The 18,136-nt window shown below is 37.4% G+C and overlaps 2 protein-coding genes across 2 annotated transcripts; both read left to right on the top strand.

The window, feature by feature from the left end:
- The first annotated feature begins 8,913 nt into the window (after positions 1-8,913).
- Positions 8,914-13,005, top strand: LOC116199845 (polygalacturonase At1g48100). Its single transcript, XM_031530397.1, has 7 exons — positions 8,914-9,429; positions 10,436-10,567; positions 10,669-10,896; positions 11,012-11,056; positions 11,165-11,372; positions 12,028-12,218; positions 12,316-13,005. The coding sequence occupies exons 1-7, from the start codon at positions 9,043-9,045 to the stop codon at positions 12,706-12,708; spliced, it is 1,584 nt and encodes a 527-aa protein (XP_031386257.1). The 5' UTR covers positions 8,914-9,042; the 3' UTR covers positions 12,709-13,005.
- Positions 13,006-13,604: 599 nt separating this feature from the next.
- Positions 13,605-16,351, top strand: LOC116199936 (ADP-ribosylation factor 2). The gene is made up of 7 exons (XM_031530525.1): positions 13,605-13,764; positions 14,098-14,267; positions 14,567-14,637; positions 14,738-14,857; positions 15,005-15,123; positions 15,216-15,297; positions 16,043-16,351. The coding sequence occupies exons 2-7, from the start codon at positions 14,120-14,122 to the stop codon at positions 16,046-16,048; spliced, it is 546 nt and encodes a 181-aa protein (XP_031386385.1). The 5' UTR covers positions 13,605-13,764; positions 14,098-14,119; the 3' UTR covers positions 16,049-16,351.
- The last annotated feature ends 1,785 nt before the right edge of the window (positions 16,352-18,136 follow it).

The raw sequence follows: 18,136 nt of genomic DNA on the forward strand, positions 1-18,136 counted from the left end.
CCGCCAAAAAAATGCTTTCAATTTCTTAAAGTTACGTATTAATAAGAAAATAGATATGTAATTTTTGATTAAAAAACTTTGATGAAGTGGAATAAACATGTTCAAGTATTAACTATTGTCAAAGGAGGAAAAGAAAATTTTTTGTAAATTTTTTGTAAATTATTTATCTATTTTAATATTTAATAAGATTAAAAAATTTATGTGCATTATAGATAGTATGAATATATGGTAGTTATTCCGAAATTTCAAGTACTTATTATTTAAATTTAAAAATGTCATAGTGTGAAATGCTTTGTTATTACCAATGATTATTTTCTCCATTCGTATATGAAATTATATCTCACCTTGAATTGTCCTTAACTGGTTACTAGAGCACCCGTAGCATGCGAAGCAAGCATATATAGAATCGGATTATAATATTACATGCTTTATTTGGAAATACTAGATACACTATTTGTAATTTTTCACAAATTTATTTCTAATAACTATCCACGTGTTTGACTAATTTTGTAATTTTTTTGGGTAAATGACTAACTTTGTATATTATTTTCATTTTATTATAATTATTTAGCGGTAAAACTTGAAAAGGTGGAAAAATTTGGGCAAAAAATTTGAGAAAACTATAGGACCAAATAATACGGTTATCTTTGTGATTGGAATATGCTGAGGGAGATATGAGTAGTTCATCATTTTACTTGTCATTTTTATGTAGATATATATATATATATATATACATATTTAGCGGTTTATGTAGCAATATATTAGTCAATATTTGATTGAGGATATATAGGAAAATCCACCAAAACAACTGCCAAATGAAATAACAAATTCCCACTTTAGAGAGGAGTATAAATATGGATTTTATCCAACAACATTTGAACCATTTCAATTATAGAAGTTATATAATAATTTAATGAACATTTCCATGATAATCTCATTTTTTTTAAAACATATCAATAAATAAAAAGAATTATATCCAATGCGCGGAAAAATGCTATAAGTTTTGATCCACCCAATGAAATGGGGGTTGAATTGTAAACATCTCTATTAAATAAGGGTAAAATAGTAAATGTATCAATAAATGGATATGTTGCATAGAAAATAAAATTGAATAATATTTCTTATTATTGTAATTATAATTCGTAAATAAATATACTTAATTATAAAGAAATTAAGAATTATTAACTTTACTGAATTAATTTTGATAATCATTATTGGCTTCATGAAAGTTCAATTAAGTTAATCGCTCATTGAAATGATTAGTCATTTTATCCAAAATTATTCAGATTTATAAAAATTAATACATGAAATATGAGTGACAAAAGGACAATTGCGAATACTTAATATAAAACTTTTATAGACTACGATTATTAAAGTTTCTTTCAAAAGTTAGGAATTTTGTATTTTTTGGATTTTATGGTTTTTTTTTATAAATTGAATTGACAATTGAAATCATGTACATGAAATTTTTTACATGGACAATTTGCTTATGAGCTCTTAAACTAATTTTTATCTTGCATGGTATGAAATTTATTATATTAAAGTTTAAATAGTATAAAACAATTTTTTTCTATATATTATTATAAACTATAAATCGATATTAATAATTTTTAATATTTAAAATTTCATAATAAATTTTCTTTATAAAACATGTGTTATGCACGGGTTCAATAGCCTAGTTATAAGTTAAAACATAGCGTGCAAGTGGTAGATTGGCCCTCTTGATAATTAAGACCTACACAAGAAATCTTTTATGGCATTTAATCATATGGGGTATTGACTACATGGAGCATACATTTTCGAGTTATTCCAGCAAACAACGTACTGACATTTGCTCATCATGCATGACAGTCGTCCTAATAATTATATAATTCAACTAAAATACCTAAGCAAGATGCTATTATTTTAATTAGTTGCTGTTGGTTGATCCAAAATAAAAGAAAGTATATATTTGTAAAGTTTTTCGTTTGATGGTTTTATGTCAATGAGCCCTTCTCTTTTTTTTCTTGGGATGAAATTGGCTCTTCTTATCCCTCCATGAAGATTTACGCACAAAAAAGAAAGCCATGAAGAGAGGAAGTGTTCCTAGTGATGGAACTAAGATGTCGTCAATTTAATTCTCACGAATAGGATTTATGTATATTTCTTTAGTTGATTTTTTTTTATATTAGATTCATGAGTCTCCTTTACGATAAAAAAAAAACCATGAAGATTTTGTCATAGTAATCAACCTACAAACACTTGTGAGTTGTGACAACATATTTATGTCGAGAAATCATATAGCTTAATTACTTAAATAAGAAAGGCAAACGAACATAAATTTCTTGAATTGGAAAGTGAAAGCCGGCTGCTGGCGATTTGTTATTGGCTGATAGTAAGTGCCTAAAATCCATGCAATCGATCCTTCAAACGACATAGTAATTTAATTTTTGACACTTTCTTATTGTTCCTAATGGGACTTCGAATGTTCAATTATTATTATGTTTCTTTTTTTTTTCCTCTCTCTTTCATATTAATTGTGCAAGTTTATTTACTGCCATGTTATATAAGAAGTTAAAATTTTGGTTGGAAGCATGCATGTGTAATTATAAAACGCACATTGACTACCAATTATGACAATGTGCAAGACAAGGCATCTGAGCATTGGAAAAACAGAACCGTCTAATAATTGAATGCTGAACACTGCCAAAGAAGAGAATAGTCGGTACGTAAATGCACGCCCATGGAAGCCTGGAGAATCGTAGAATATTGACGCCGGGCTATAATGAAATAGAATCGAACGACATTATTTTAACCACATGCGGGAAACCTATTAATTATGGGCCAATTGAGATCATGAATATATAATTCACACACAAGCATATTGGCTTTTCGAGATTGGCTGAAAATTGGGAGAAAATTACGAACCCTAATCTAATCAGAGGGGAATGGTATAGGGAGTTCACGAGGATAACACCAAAAAAGAGTTCACGAGAAAAGAAATCACTAAACGACGGCTCAGAAGGTCGTACTCATTGTTCCTTCTAAGCATGCATATGTATGTGTATGTATATATATATATGTGTGTCCCCATAAACATATATTTAGATATTTAATGCTCATTTTTATATGTTTAAATATATAGTTGCCACAAATTATTTAAGCAACCCCAATTTTTCAATTATTAAACTATATTGGGTTCTGAAAGATAACACTAAATAATAATGTGCTTGGCTTGGGGTGTCCTCAGGTTTAGGAGCAATATAATTATAAGCATCGACTCTCCAAATTATTTCCTGAGATAAATTCCATTCTAAATGATTGAGTAATTAACTTTTTGGGTGACGATGCCGGTGATATCATCACTAGTCATCTACCTAAATTTTTTTGTATTTTCTCCTCGTAACCAAAAAAAAAACTTCTTATTTTTCAATAACAAGACAAATCTTTGTATTTTTCAATAAGATTATGAGATTTCGAAGATTATTTCTCATTCATGCACCAGTTTGCTCTATTCATGAAATATTTTCATTAGGTTAATTTCGACCCATCACATTAGAGGTAAAGTTTGCCAACCGATAATGCAATTTTGCTGCACCATGCCTTGGAGTTTGCAACCTAAAATGTTAATATTTATCATCTATCGCTAACTCTAATAATTCACATTAAATTGAAATGCAAAGTTATTATAGATTTATGCAAGATCTGATTTGTTTGTTTTTTTTATTAAAAAGAGAGTCCCATAAAAATGTTAATATAGCTAATAAAATCAATGAGTATCTAATCTGGAATATCTTAATTATCAAGAGAAAATGTGCACTACACCTTTTTAATTATAAATCATCAATTTCCTCTATATAAAAAGTGCATCTTCCTGCTTTCTTATTTTGCCATTTTATTGAAAGTTGAGATCAACCAAAGTAGATTGGTTCAAGCAATTAGGCGTTTATTCTGTTTAAGAAGAATCTCGGGTTTAAGTCCTTATGAATGTAGAAAATTCACGCTGGGAGAGTTTTACCCCTTAATAGGTCATCTTGGCTCAATTGGATTAGTCGATGCCCAATTGGATTTCTGAATACCAGGATTTACACTTAAAAAAAAAGCCGATCTCAAAATTAAAAGCAATAAATAAAACAAAAGGTAACAAGGTGTTATTCCATATCTTATCTTTGTTCTTGTGGAAGATTTTATAAGAGAATGATGGCCACTGTATTATTATTATTGTTGTTGTTGTTTATATATTATACGTACACATATGAATTCGAGAAAAAACATGTACATTTGGGTTAAGTATGTTGTCAAAATGAATTAGTATATAAGAGAATGAAACGTATCTATTCTACTTTGAAACAATTTCTATCGTACAACATGCAATATGATATTCGAATGTCATAGTATTTCCAAAACCAACATTTGCATGTACAAAGTAACAGATCTTACAGGTTGAAATTTTGTGATAATAACAATACTATACAACTACTAATATATTATTATGTGGATCTAATGACAGTCAAAATCGTCTTCAATTAATTACAGCTTTTAAGGCATTAAAATTATTCTCTGTACATAATAGAATTCCTACAGCCGTATCTCCATCACTTTCTTGGAATTCTGAGGTCTCGTTCATGGGTACAGTTGTCAATATAAAATAAAATAAAATTGGACTAACTTTTTAGCCCTTTGATTGATGACGAGTTCATCGGTTAGATCTTTGGTCTTCCTCTGATTTCTCTCTATTTGATCTTAAACTTTTTTATTTTCTGGAATTTATTGAAATGAAAATTGTTTGTTCTTTCCCCTTTTGGTTTTTTAGGCTACCAATTAGAATCAAACAATATTTCTGCCGAGATTATGATTTTAACCTTTAATCGGTCTTTATTAAATTGACCAACGTAAGATGATTCAAGTGATTCAACACTTGTTCCCTTAATCAAGATCTCGAGTTCGACTATTGTGAATGGAGAAAATCTATATTAGGAGAGATGTACCTTTTAATGGACCGACTTAGTTCGAATTAAATTAGTCAAGATCAAATGCTCGAACTTTCACAATATATATATATATATATATATATATATGCGATGCTTGAGTTCGCGGTTTGTGTAGGGAGACAGCAACAAATGACGAATACTCGTACTTTCACAATAATAACTTATACGCCCCCGTCGTCTGTCAGTACGTAGAAAACAACTTATAACAAATGCCCATTTTTTTAAAATCTTCCTGGAATTTCTATATATATATATATATATATATTGTTTTTATTAGTTAGACCCACATATATAGTAATATATAGAACAACGATAACAATAAGCTGTAATTTGTCCTCTTGGGATCATATATACTTAAATTTTGATAAATTACAAGTTAATAAACTTTGGGTTAAAATAGGAACAAAGTACGCATATGATGTTCTTGCATGTCAGGAAAAGTTTTTAAATGTCATATCTGATGAACTGTGTAAAATTGTTTGGTTCTGAACTGGGATATATATATATATAACATGTGACCTTGAAAAAAGCAATTCTCTGATCATCAGTCATGGGGCCTTTGAAAATCGACTAAGCTTTTTGGTTATTAGTTGAGTACTTTGCACCGCTTGTCCCCTTCGTTTAAAGTGATACATCGACATCCACTAGCCCAAAATCGCAAAACCATGGGCGCTGCTAATTCTTCCGGCGGGGACTTCCTCACATTTTCGATCCCACGCAAGTCGCATTCGCACGAGCAAGACAACTCAAGTAAATCGTATAAGTTATGATCCCCGTCTCATGTTCGCAATAGTCCCTATGCCACATCAGTCATTTGATCAATTATTCATATGGATCTCTCTATATGCCACATAGTTCTTTTATTGCTCGCAACCTAAATGCAAAAATTTCAAGTCGTGATATACTTTTAAAGTTCTCTTATACGGTTATATATAATGTCCCTAAATTTTCAATTATTCAAAAGTTGCTAAAAAAATTAAATAATAATGCCCAAAAATCCCAAATGCAGCAATTCTTTCGACCAACTCGACAAATCCTTTCAATGAGTAAATCACATATAAAACATCTCAATAATAGCATCCAATCTCCAAAAATATCCAGTGAAAAATTCCTCACACTAATACAAGAATAGCTAAACAAAAATTTTCAAATTGCAACACATCCACTAAACAGTATGTACAAAATTCTAATGGCTACGAGGTATAAAAGTCTCGCTAGGAGTCCTCCAAGTTGATCCTCGCCGTCATAAATGATTTTCGACCAAGTGCGTCAGCCACAATATTTGCCTTCCCCGAATGATAGTTGACATATCATCATAATCTTTAATTATCAATTTCTCTGCCTCAAGTTTATCTCCTTTTGAGTAAACAAGTAGTGCAAACTCTTATGGTCGGAATATGCCAAGGTAAAAGGTATATCTTCAAGGGACGATGAATGAAGTCTGCAAAATAAACATGATCTTATGTACCGTGAGATTAAAGTGTCGCAACCGTCGAACATTTAGAAGTGTTAGGACCAGAAAATCAGCCTTATTTACCGGATCGGGTCCACCTCAATATTCTCTATTTTGGTAATATCTTTCCATTCAAAAAATCCATATATAAATATATCATATGTTATCTAACAACATTCTATTGATATCTCCGTGGGATATTATATCATCTCTAATGATATATTTGGTATATAAATCTATATGTTATTGGTAATCAAATATATTGTGTAGATTTTAATATCCTAATACCGATATCTCGAGACTTCTATAAATGACCTTTCAGTTATGTCTAATGTCTAAATTCAATTATCTTTACTTCTTGCACACACTCTTATTTAAACATCAGAGAAGGAAATTAAGATTTCCTCTCAATTCGCCCTGTTTGCAGGTTGTTTCATGCAATGTTCGTTGATTCTCCTTGTTTGCTAGTTGTTCGTGCATTGTTTGTGGAAGATCGAGGCTCAAGACTTGCATGTGATCAAGACCTGATTTTTTACGATCCAACAAGAAGGTTAATTTTATTTGATACGTTGTGGTTTATATGTTTATTTTTTACATGTACGCTCCTGCTAACACATTATATAGGTACGTAAAAACAAAAGTAAACATGACACTGCAGGTATGCTGAAACCTAAATTCTGTATCGGATGACAGTTTATGAAACGGCTATTGTGTTCGATACTACTGTTGCGAGGTTTGGATCAGCTCAATATTACTTCATATTCAGGGATGAATTTAGAAATTTAGTAGAGGGAGAAGGGGGAAACTCAAGAGAAGGTAAAGGAACTCTAAAATTATAGAATCGAGGAAAATAGAGTATAGTAATTTCGTAACAAATGATAAATTCGATCGAATATATTATAAATTTTATAGTTTTTTTTTTCCGAATCAAAGGCGGCGTCCCCACACCCCTCCCAAATCCCATTCTGTTCATAGTCCGCCTCTCATGCAGGTTGATCACTCTGTCTTAAAGGAGGACGAGGAATGGGGGAACTTGTGGTGGTCAAGGGGGGAGTCAGGGAAATGCGTGTAATTAATATATGCTGCTGTTGTCAATAGAATTTCCAGAATTCATTCAGCCATGATTGCTGGGGTTAGGGTTGGATTGGAGGGAAGAGACAAAAGCAAGCAACCCCAAATGCCAAGCAAAGCAAAAGAAATTAAAAAATTCAATATAAATTGATTCAAGTGATTTGCCTTCGTTTTTCTTAAATAAAGTTTTAAATTTGAGTTTGTGAATTGAGAAAATTTACATTGAGATGGCTTTTTTCCTTTGGTAGATCGACTCAGCTCAAATTAGATTAGCTGAAGTTTATTGAGCTTTCGAATATGTGAGTACACACGGAAAATAAAATAAAAATTGAAAATTCCATCTCTCTATCTCTCTAATGCTGCCCGTGAACGTTGCATGTGACCATAAAAGAGCTGTTATAATCACTGCCCCCTTAGACCCACTCACATGTCCCTCTTTGGCCCTCTTTCTATTTTATCTCTTTATTTATTTATTTCACGCATTACCATTATCATTGTTAGTACTGCTTCCCCCCTCGTTTTATCTCAATCTCTTGGTTCTTGATTAATTATGTGATGGAAATACATGCAAGGGATTGGTTAGTTAATTAATTAAGGACTTGTAGACGAACTAGACATGGATTTTTTTTGATGAATTAATTAGACATGGATTAATTTGCGTGCGAGATTGTCCGCAAGTTCGGGTCGTACAATGATTAAATCATTGCTAGGATTCGATCTGAAAAATGCGTACGTATCTATGTACTCTCGAAGTGAAATGCAAATGCAATGCATGCAAGTTGAAAGATGGTAACAGAATTTAATCATATCATGATGCTCCACACTTAATAATAATATACAAAAATAAACATATGCCCATAAAGTGGAGATGATCAATTGGGCATGGAATTTGTTTCGATTAATTAATGAGCCGTCATTTGAGTTGTGAAATGTCGATTTTTGGCGAGAAAGGATTGGATGGGTCACATGCAAAGATACACGAGGACAAGTGTTCACAGGACAGACTTAACCCAATTCTTCAGCAAAATAATCCAACCAAATTAAAAGGTGCAATGCAGTCGTTTAACTACACTTCATGTGGACGGAATATAAATGCAGCGTAGGGATTTAAAATTCATTTAAATCATTTTTTTGCGAAAGATGCCGGAAGGAGAATTACCTAATGTCAGTTAATAGGCTCTGATCACACGTAGTGGTCTCAAAAATAAAATTTATAAACCCAACCAAAATTCACAAAAAGGAAGACCATGCAATCAATGATTAAGAAAAATAAAAATAAAGGCAAGCGGGGAATGAAGCATAAATGCCTTATAGCATTATTATTACCAAAAAGCAACTAGAATATGTATATATATATATCACACGACACATTCACTTATATCACCCACAATGCCATAATATATTCATGAGCTGTCAAGTGCTTCTCTTCAATTTCCACGTCATTCCTCCATATATAAAAAGACCTTAACCCGCCTGTGCTTTGTACATCTATATCAAACCTCTTCCTCTCCCTCTCTCTCTCCCTGCGACATAAACACTCAGACGACAATGGAGAAACTTATAAGGCTTAGAAGCCTCACATTGGCGCTCCTCGTCGCGTTCCTCTTGTGGTCATCGAGTCTGGAGACGTGCATTGCGAGACGAGGGAGGCACTGGAGGCACAGGAGGCCGGTTTCAGCCTCATTGATGAAGAAGAAAGCAAAAGGTCATGTAAGCCATCACGGAAGCACTAGTCATAGCCATCATAGCAGTTCGAAGCAGCCCAAGGCTCCGAGCTCCCACAAGGCTCCGTTGGCACCCCCGACCCCTACGCCGGGCAAGAACACACCGACTAAGTCTCCACCGGAGAAGGGATATGGTGGTGGGAAATCTGCGGCGACCTTCAATGTGATGGATTTCGGGGCTGGGGGTGGTGGCACGACCGATGATACGAAGGTACAAGTCCTTATAAAGTCTCGACCCACATTGTTAATTAAGTTTTAGTGGCATTCATCGAAATGAGTTTCATAAAGCAGGCTGTGGCACTTATAAATGTATACCAAACATGATTTAACATCTGATATTCATCTACCATTGTTAGAAAGAACATTCTTCAAACGCATTTGATTTCTCGTGTCAAATCGAATACATTCGAACATGTTATAATCATGAACTTTATAAGGATTGAAATGCCATCTAACTAAATCCGATTTTCGAAGACGAAAACTTTCGAAAAGGTCACAAATTTCGACATTGCAAGTTGAAATTTTTTTCACAACATGATCCAAAATGTTAGTTGCCAGATAATCCATATATGCATTATTAAATTCTCCATCATATAAAAAGAGAAAATGGATATAATTATATCACGGATCTTTCACTTAAAATTAAGAGAAGAGATTTCAAATTTAATCTTTATTATAAAAATCTTATACCCTTTATTTTTCTATCTAATCATTTATTAGATAGACAAACTTTTCTTAAAATCAAATAAGAATTGTAAAATGTAATGATACGCGACTCCATCCATTTGAGACTTCATATATCTATTTATTTAGTTTTTCGATATTTCCCTTTACTAGATGTATAAACTTATACTCGGAAATATAAGCGGTCCATCACAAATGCCCGACTCTATTATAATACTGCCACATAATAAAAATAAGAGTTTATTTTTTTTTTCTCTGCTAGAAAGAAATTCTAATTCCAATTCCAAGTAAATAAAAGTTAACCCACAAACAAACAACGTACGAAAATTCGGATACAACAATGGACAACATAACTACCGAGGATGGGGTCCACCAGAGTACGGGTCCCTTTGCTACGACGTGGGCCCTGATACCGAACAATTATTGCAGCACAGTTCTGAACAGACAAACTAACACCAACCGCATAACCAAAGATCGTATCTACAGTTTTAGTTGTTACTAAGGAGGAAGTTTTATCTTTGGTTGCATTGCAGGCATTCGAGGCTGCGTGGGCCGCGGCATGCAAGGTCGAAGCTTCGACGGTGCTAGTACCCGAAGGGCATGAATTCCTCGTGGGCCCCATCTCATTCTCGGGTCCGTATTGTCAGGCAGACATCACATTTCAGGTGATCAGTCGTCCCGTTAGCGTGTACCTTAACTAATGAGTGCGGCCGAATCATTTCTGATGAGTTTTTTTTTTTTTTTTTCCTTTTCCCCTTTTCTTCAGCTTGATGGTACGATATATGCGCCAACCGAATCAAATGTATGGGGTAGGGGACTGCTGTGGTGGATTGAGTTCACAAAGCTGAAGGGGATCACGATCCAGGGTAAAGGAACCATCGATGGTCGGGGCTCAGTTTGGTGGGAGAGCGCACCCTATGATGAACCCATAGATGATGAGACAAATCTCATCATCCCATTAAATGCCACGGTCGAGGAAACCCCGCCAATGCCGGTAACTTATATACCTCCTTGAACTTTCAATATAATTCACTGGACAACCGATGTTCGCCTTTCCTATTGTATGTAATACCGAAACTAATTTTCGACCCGGGAAATCTCTATGGTAGGTGAGGAGTGAACTGAGTGCCAAAATGCCAAGCATCAAGCCCACGGTGAGGACCACTTGCACATGCAACATATATATATATATATATTTTTTTTAATGTTCAGATGATTTCACAGTTTACTAAACATGAACTTTTCACTGTTGGGAATTACAGGCCCTGAGGTTTTATGGGAGTTTTAATGTGACAGTCACGGGCATCACAATTCAAAACAGTCCCCAGTGCCACCTCAAATTCGACAATTGCATGGGTGTCTTGGTCCACGACATGGCCGTCTCGTCCCCCGGTGACAGCCCCAACACCGACGGCATCCACCTCCAGAACTCCAAGGACGTGCTCATCTATGGCACCGACCTTGCTTGCGGTAAATCCCCACCCCTCTATTCTTGGATATTATACGGATTACAGATCAGATGAATCACAAACAGCCAATCGATCCCGTAGTGCCGGTCCATGCTCACTAGAAGGGCAGAAAGGAACTACTCAAGTGGCTAAAACAGAAGTCACAATCTTATCCAACCATCTCCCCATGTCCTTCCCTTCGCTTCATTGAATTCTGCCCATTAGTCGACTGACACGTGGCGAACATTGATACCCCGCTATTTATTCGACATGTGTCATCCGTAACTCGCCCGTGACTACCATAAGTAAGCCATTGAAAAGAAAAAGAGCTGAGGCTTGGGGGCCCACAGCAGACAGACAAACTGTCAACTCTTCCGTTGTTGCATCACCAAAGCTCAAAGCTTTTGTCTGCATCAGCACAACCGGACCAACTGCCTTCCCAACCTCGTTCCTGTTATCGGTATTCTGTTTAAGGTGAAAGGCTTTTGTGCGCCACATGCAAATCCCTGGTGACTAGATGCCAAATTGAAATCGATGGCATGGAATTGAATCCTGAAAAGTGAAAATCGTGACCAGGGCCAAGTCAATGTCCGAACAAGAATGAGTAACATCTCGTGGTTTCACTTAAGAAAATGCAGTAAAGATCTGATGAACTTACCTAACGTTTCATGGTGCAGGAGATGACTGCATCTCAATACAGACCGGGTGCTCGAATGTGTATGTACATAACGTGAACTGTGGACCTGGGCATGGGATCAGCATCGGGAGTCTGGGCAAGGACAACACGAAAGCCTGCGTCTCGAACATCACAGTCCGCAATGTCAATATGCACAACACGATGAATGGTGTCAGGATAAAGACGTGGCAGGTAAAATTACCGCAGCTAAAAACACTACCTTGTTTATTTCGACGATAGTGTTCGATTTGAAGTTCTCTGACATTTGTGAACTCCGCCTTGAATGCAGGGCGGGTCAGGCTCTGTCCAGGGAGTGATGTTCTCGAACATTCAGGTCTCCGAAGTGCAGCTCCCAATCATCATCGATCAGTTTTACTGCGACAAGAGCACATGCCACAACCAATCATCGGCCGTGGCATTATCAGGAATCACCTACGAAAGGATCAGAGGGACGTACACTGTGAAGCCAGTGCATTTTGCTTGCAGCGACAACCTGCCCTGCATAGACGTGACTCTAACTGCCATAGAACTAAAGCCGTTGCAAGAGCGGTACCACCTCTACAATCCCTTCTGCTGGCAAGCCTTCGGGTTGCTGAGCACTCCTACTGTCCCACCGATCGATTGCTTGCAGATCGGAAAGCCATCCAAGAACCGAGTTCAGTCTGATCACGACTCCTGCTGAGCTAAAACCAACACCAGGGTATTTCAATGGTTTATTCATTTGCGTGGTCGGCGTGATTTCCCGACCCCTGCCATACCATTAGTTAGTTAGACACAGAATGTATATTATCCGGGAGGTTGTATTTTACAAATTTTACTTCTTTAGGGTGATTATTTCGATGACCCTTTGGTGTGGGAGATACTGGTGTTGCTATTAGCTAGAGCTCTCGATACTAAAGTATTGGACAGTCATGTGCTTGTCTATACATAATGTTTGATCCTTAGATATATCTAATAAATGCTCTTCGTCAGCTTGAAATTTTGCTCAAATCAAGTAGCCGAGAACTATCACCTATATGAAGAACGGACAAATCTTGCATCTGGAATCATCTCAAAAGTGCGAGCAGGGGAATTTTTTTCTTCTTCAGATCCTGAGAAAACAGTCTTTTCCTCACTAATCCCTCGTGTTTTGTACCACTGCTGCGTTACCTGAATTAACACGGGGAACCGGCAGTGGAGGCTCGAGGTGGATCCCGAGAAAACCCACCGAGTTTCTTAGCTCAGTGGCTTCATCTCGAGGCCACACAGTTTCTCGAATGGGTCCGGGCCCGTACAGCCAAGCTTGCCCATCCATGGGCAGGGATTATCTTCAGTCCAACTCAACTCGTACTGGCCCCATCAATCACAGTGACCGTCTGACTGAATTCACTGCCTCATGGTATCAATAAGTCATAAGTATATGATTGTTCGGTTCCGACGACGAAGACAAAAGCAACATTTGCAAGTGAAATGACAGTCCCGCAAGGGTCGGTATCAGACTTTCAGTTATCTCAGGGAGGGAAAGATGCACATTTGGATGCCGGGTGGGCCGATGCCAATGGGCCTGGTCCCATGCAATTGGGTCTTCACTGGGCCGAGCCCGCCCAGTGGCATGGAACCATTCGCATATGAACGCGTTGAAGCAAAGCATTCTTCCTCTCTCCCTCTCCCCTCTGGTTTTCTCTCCCCTCTCGCTGTCTGCCCAATTTAGCGTCGCCCCTCCCTGAGACAGTAGATCCCACTGCGAAATTCGTCAAAGGTGAGATTTTGCCTCGAAATTATGGTTATTTCGTAGGTTTCTGCCCATTTGTTGAGTAGATTTGCCCGAATTTCAGCTCCTTGGTCGGTTTTGGAAGGTCGTTCCGTTCTGTATTGAGCTTGTGGTTCAACTTCATGTCGTATCTTGTTTGAAATGGGGACTGTAGCTGCTGGTCATGGCTGATTCTGTCTAGATCGCTGTTTCGTAATGCTTTTGATCCGGTTATTTCGCATTTTCACTGATCCCGTATCGTGATGATGTTTTCATTGGTCAATTCATCCTTGTTATTTTATGTCTCTAACATGATTTGATTGAATGCCTTTTGTTGAGAAGGGATCTACGAGCAGACGAGGAGATGGGGTTGACGTTCACGAAGCTCTTCAGCCGGCTGTTTGCCAAGAAGGAGATGCGGATCTTGATGGTGGGTCTTGACGCTGCTGGTAAGACCACCATCTTGTACAAGCTCAAGCTTGGAGAAATCGTCACTACCATCCCGACTATCGGTACGGCCTCTCTGGATGAAAGCTTTTTTAAGTCGTGCTATGAATGTCGTGCGATGTCAAATTATCCAGTTCTTGTTGTCATACATATAATTGCCTCTAGGCTTATAGTTACTGATCTGCATAATTAAGATGAAATTTTTCATTCCTTGAATTGTTTAGAGGTGATATATCAAGGAATGCAAATTATATGAACTTTGTGCCAGGAGATTAAGGATTTTCCATCAGTTTTCAGCTAATTGCCTATTTTATGGCATTTGGTCATGTTGTTCACATTATTGATTTGTCCATTTAATACACAGGTTTTAATGTGGAAACCGTGGAGTACAAAAATATCAGCTTTACTGTGTGGGATGTCGGTGGTCAAGACAAGGTCCGATATTTGATCTTTTCCCCTTCTCTCTTCTGCCAATCTTTTTGTGCTTTCCCCCCCAATTCTTTTCCTCTGTTATTGTGTGTATTACCATTCGTAGATCCGTCCATTGTGGAGGCACTACTTCCAGAATACCCAAGGTCTGATATTTGTGGTCGACAGCAATGACAGAGACCGAGTTGTGGAGGCAAGGGATGAACTACACCGCATGTTGAATGAGGTGATCTATTTATCTCACTATTTCTGTAAAATCTTCAAACTTTCTTATGGGTGTCTCACCTCCTTTTGGCTTTCTGTTTAGAAGTTTTCATTCTGATCCCTATGTGGAGGGAGTAGGTCTTGATGTGGTTCTCACTGATGTTCATAGGATGAGCTTCGAGATGCTGTTCTGCTTGTATTTGCTAACAAGCAGGATCTTCCCAATGCAATGAATGCTGCCGAGATTACTGACAAACTCGGTCTCCACTCATTGAGGCAGCGGCATTGGTAAACTTCTTCTTCCCCAAAATAATGTTTTTGACTGATCTGGTATTTTGCTCTGGTGTGTTAATTTTGGTATTACTTTTGTGAATTCCCAGGTACATACAGAGCACCTGTGCCACCTCGGGAGAGGGACTTTACGAGGGTCTGGATTGGCTCTCCAATAACATAGCAAACAAGGTAAACGCTGAGATCTGCATTCTTCATGTTTACTTATATATATATATTTGAAATGAATGCAGACAAGTGTATCTATCAATAGGATGTATGCAGTAATAAGCACTCAATTGTCCATGTTGAAATTATTGTATATAGTGGCTTGAACAGCATCGAACTCAATCCAGGGCTCCTGTTGCATGGGTCTGTATGTTTGTAAAACTGAGTTCGTTTGAGGTCCTTGGAACTGATTGGTAGATATGAGAGTAGAACAATACACATGGTCTGTCTCGTTGGTGTAAATCGTTTTCCAAGTAAAAGTCTTCAAATTTCTTTTGTTTCTTCCAATGAAAATCTCATGATTGAAAATGATTTTGGTGAATTGATCAAGGGAAAAAAGCCCTCATGATTTCCTGAGACTGAATTATGGTTTTCAATTTGTGAGTCCTTTTTCTGGCTGGAGATTATCACTCTTGACCCTTCTGGATTATTCCACAGTGAGCAGCCACCACTGGAGGCTAGGGACAGTGACCTCATTTGAATTGAGTGACCGTGGCTTGTGGCGGTGACAGCCATTGCCACAAATTGTAGGTTAATGTGCAAAAATTTGGTCTTGGTACGAGGAAATGATCTCCTCCAAGAAGCGAATTCACTAACAAGCTTTCCAGAAAATTAATTACGTGGAAACAATTGAGCCTCATTGAGAAGCATCAAACAATGAATAATGAACACCTGCCTTCGGGTTGTGATTTTGTTCTTTTAACTGCAGGCTTGAGCAAAGATTACTGAAGGGTTACCGTTGCGGATTGCCAATTCTGGATGCAGGGGTGAATGTTATCTAGCTATCTTTGGTTTGCTTTGTTTTTGAGACAAGTTGACTGGGGCTATGTTTTTGTTCTTTTGTCACTTTTTCTTTTGGTAATGATAAATTTGGGTAACATTTCTATGGCTGCAGTTTGTAATACAAAGAAAAGAAGGATCATAACTTCCTATTATTCTCCCAAAGAAGACACCCTTATAGCTTTCATGCTTTAGCTTCCCTCCTGATTGAAAAAGAATGGAATGAATTGGAATATTATGTCGAGTGTTTTATGGGTCGGTCTTCCATGGTTTTTTTTCTAAATGGTTTGCCGTTATTGACCCGAGTGCAGTCGGTAAATAAACTGACACTAATTGCTCAGTGATTGAGGGATGCTCATGATATGGAATAGAACTTTGATGTGCAACCACTTGGTCATTGTATGGTGAGCACACGGCGGCTTTTCCTTTCTTGGTTGGTTTCGTGAAGGAGGAGGGAATGAACTTTCAAGCGCATATGAAAGATCCAGTCTCTCGTTTGTCTTTTAGGTCCTGAAAGTGAAGTGCGCGTCAGGGAATATGCCAAGTTGAGCTCAGATTCCCGGGTTTGTACTGCTCAGTGACACGTTAGTGATGCGCAACGAAAGGTCGGGGACGCGCAATGCAAGAGGCCGAAAATTTTTAGTCTCTACCTGTCGATATTCGAGAATGATAAGCTCGGGAGATGGTGGGATAATCTGCAATAACTCGACCGAGTCTTTTAGCATAATGCCAGAAAATGGCGAGCAAACCGTAAGTCAAGGCAACACTTCATAAAGAGTTCACCACCAATCAAGGATGAGAGGCTAAGCAACACTTCATAAAGAGTTCACCACCAATTAAGGTTTCGTGCACAAATCTTGAATTTTTTCCCCCCCTCCTCTTGCACACCCGTAATTGTTTCATTAACCCCCGACCACAACTGAGATTCAAACGGGACCCATCTCCTCGGAGGCATGGACGGACCCAGGATTTGCAACGGGAAAATGTACTCATAGGGAGAATCAAATACCCGACTTGATCATATGGACAATTGTGAAAAAATCAGGACATTTCATGAAGATCTCATTAGATTCACATAGATCTGAGGAATTTTGGACGTTCGATTTCGTATGCGACTTCTGTCCAAAAAAAAAAAAATACATATACACTACTCTGCATGCCTCCTCTCGGTTCAGCCCTAGTACCGCGCCAAAGGGTCACCATCCCATCTCCATGGGAACTATAAGGAGCTTTATGGAGCGGTGATACGATACGTTGAGATAATGTGGTGTGGTTGGTCAGTTGAAGGCCATTGGTATGGGAGAGCCCAATCTATTGCAGATTTGAGACCCATTGTCACGACTTGTGTGTTGTGGTCCGTCTAGTTCGGCCCTTTACATCGTATATCGGGGATGATGTGTTCGCGCTTGTTTTATATAATATTCCCGGTACTGCCAATATTCTACCATGGAAGGTTCAGGTCCCTCGGGCGAAAGTTGGCAGCCCTCTCATAAAAGGAGCTTCTCAACATTAACATTGGTCCCCCCTTGAAACATGTCCAAAAAAATATCCGCACCCACAAACAAACTTATTCTATGCTCTTTCTTTTTTTCTTTTTCTTTTATTTTTTTTATTCTTCTGCTCTTGGCCTAATTCGATTGATGGAGAGATCATGTAAAGCTACAACACATGGAATTGGATTGGGACAAAGCCATATATGACATCTCAGTTGCTAACTCCAATAGGTTCCCCTAGGACAAATGTGGAGCCTAGACGTTCCTTGCTCCGGATTTCTTGCGGTTCTATTCTTCAGATTCCGTATGTATTGCCATCCAATTCAGCTACCATCTAAAATTCCACTAGGCCTATATGCGATTGAGCTCATCTCTAATCTAAAAACTCAAATTTATAAGTTGTGGTACCCAATCACTTGTAAACTCGTTGATTTCTATTTAATTTTTTCATATGGGACAATGTCTCAATGTCTGCCCTCACATGACAATGTATGGCTTTGATGGTTCACATACACGTGCTATGTGGATTT

Source organism: Punica granatum, chromosome 3, assembly GCF_007655135.1.
Source record: "Punica granatum isolate Tunisia-2019 chromosome 3, ASM765513v2, whole genome shotgun sequence".
NCBI classification, from domain to species: Eukaryota; Viridiplantae; Streptophyta; class Magnoliopsida; order Myrtales; family Lythraceae; genus Punica; species Punica granatum.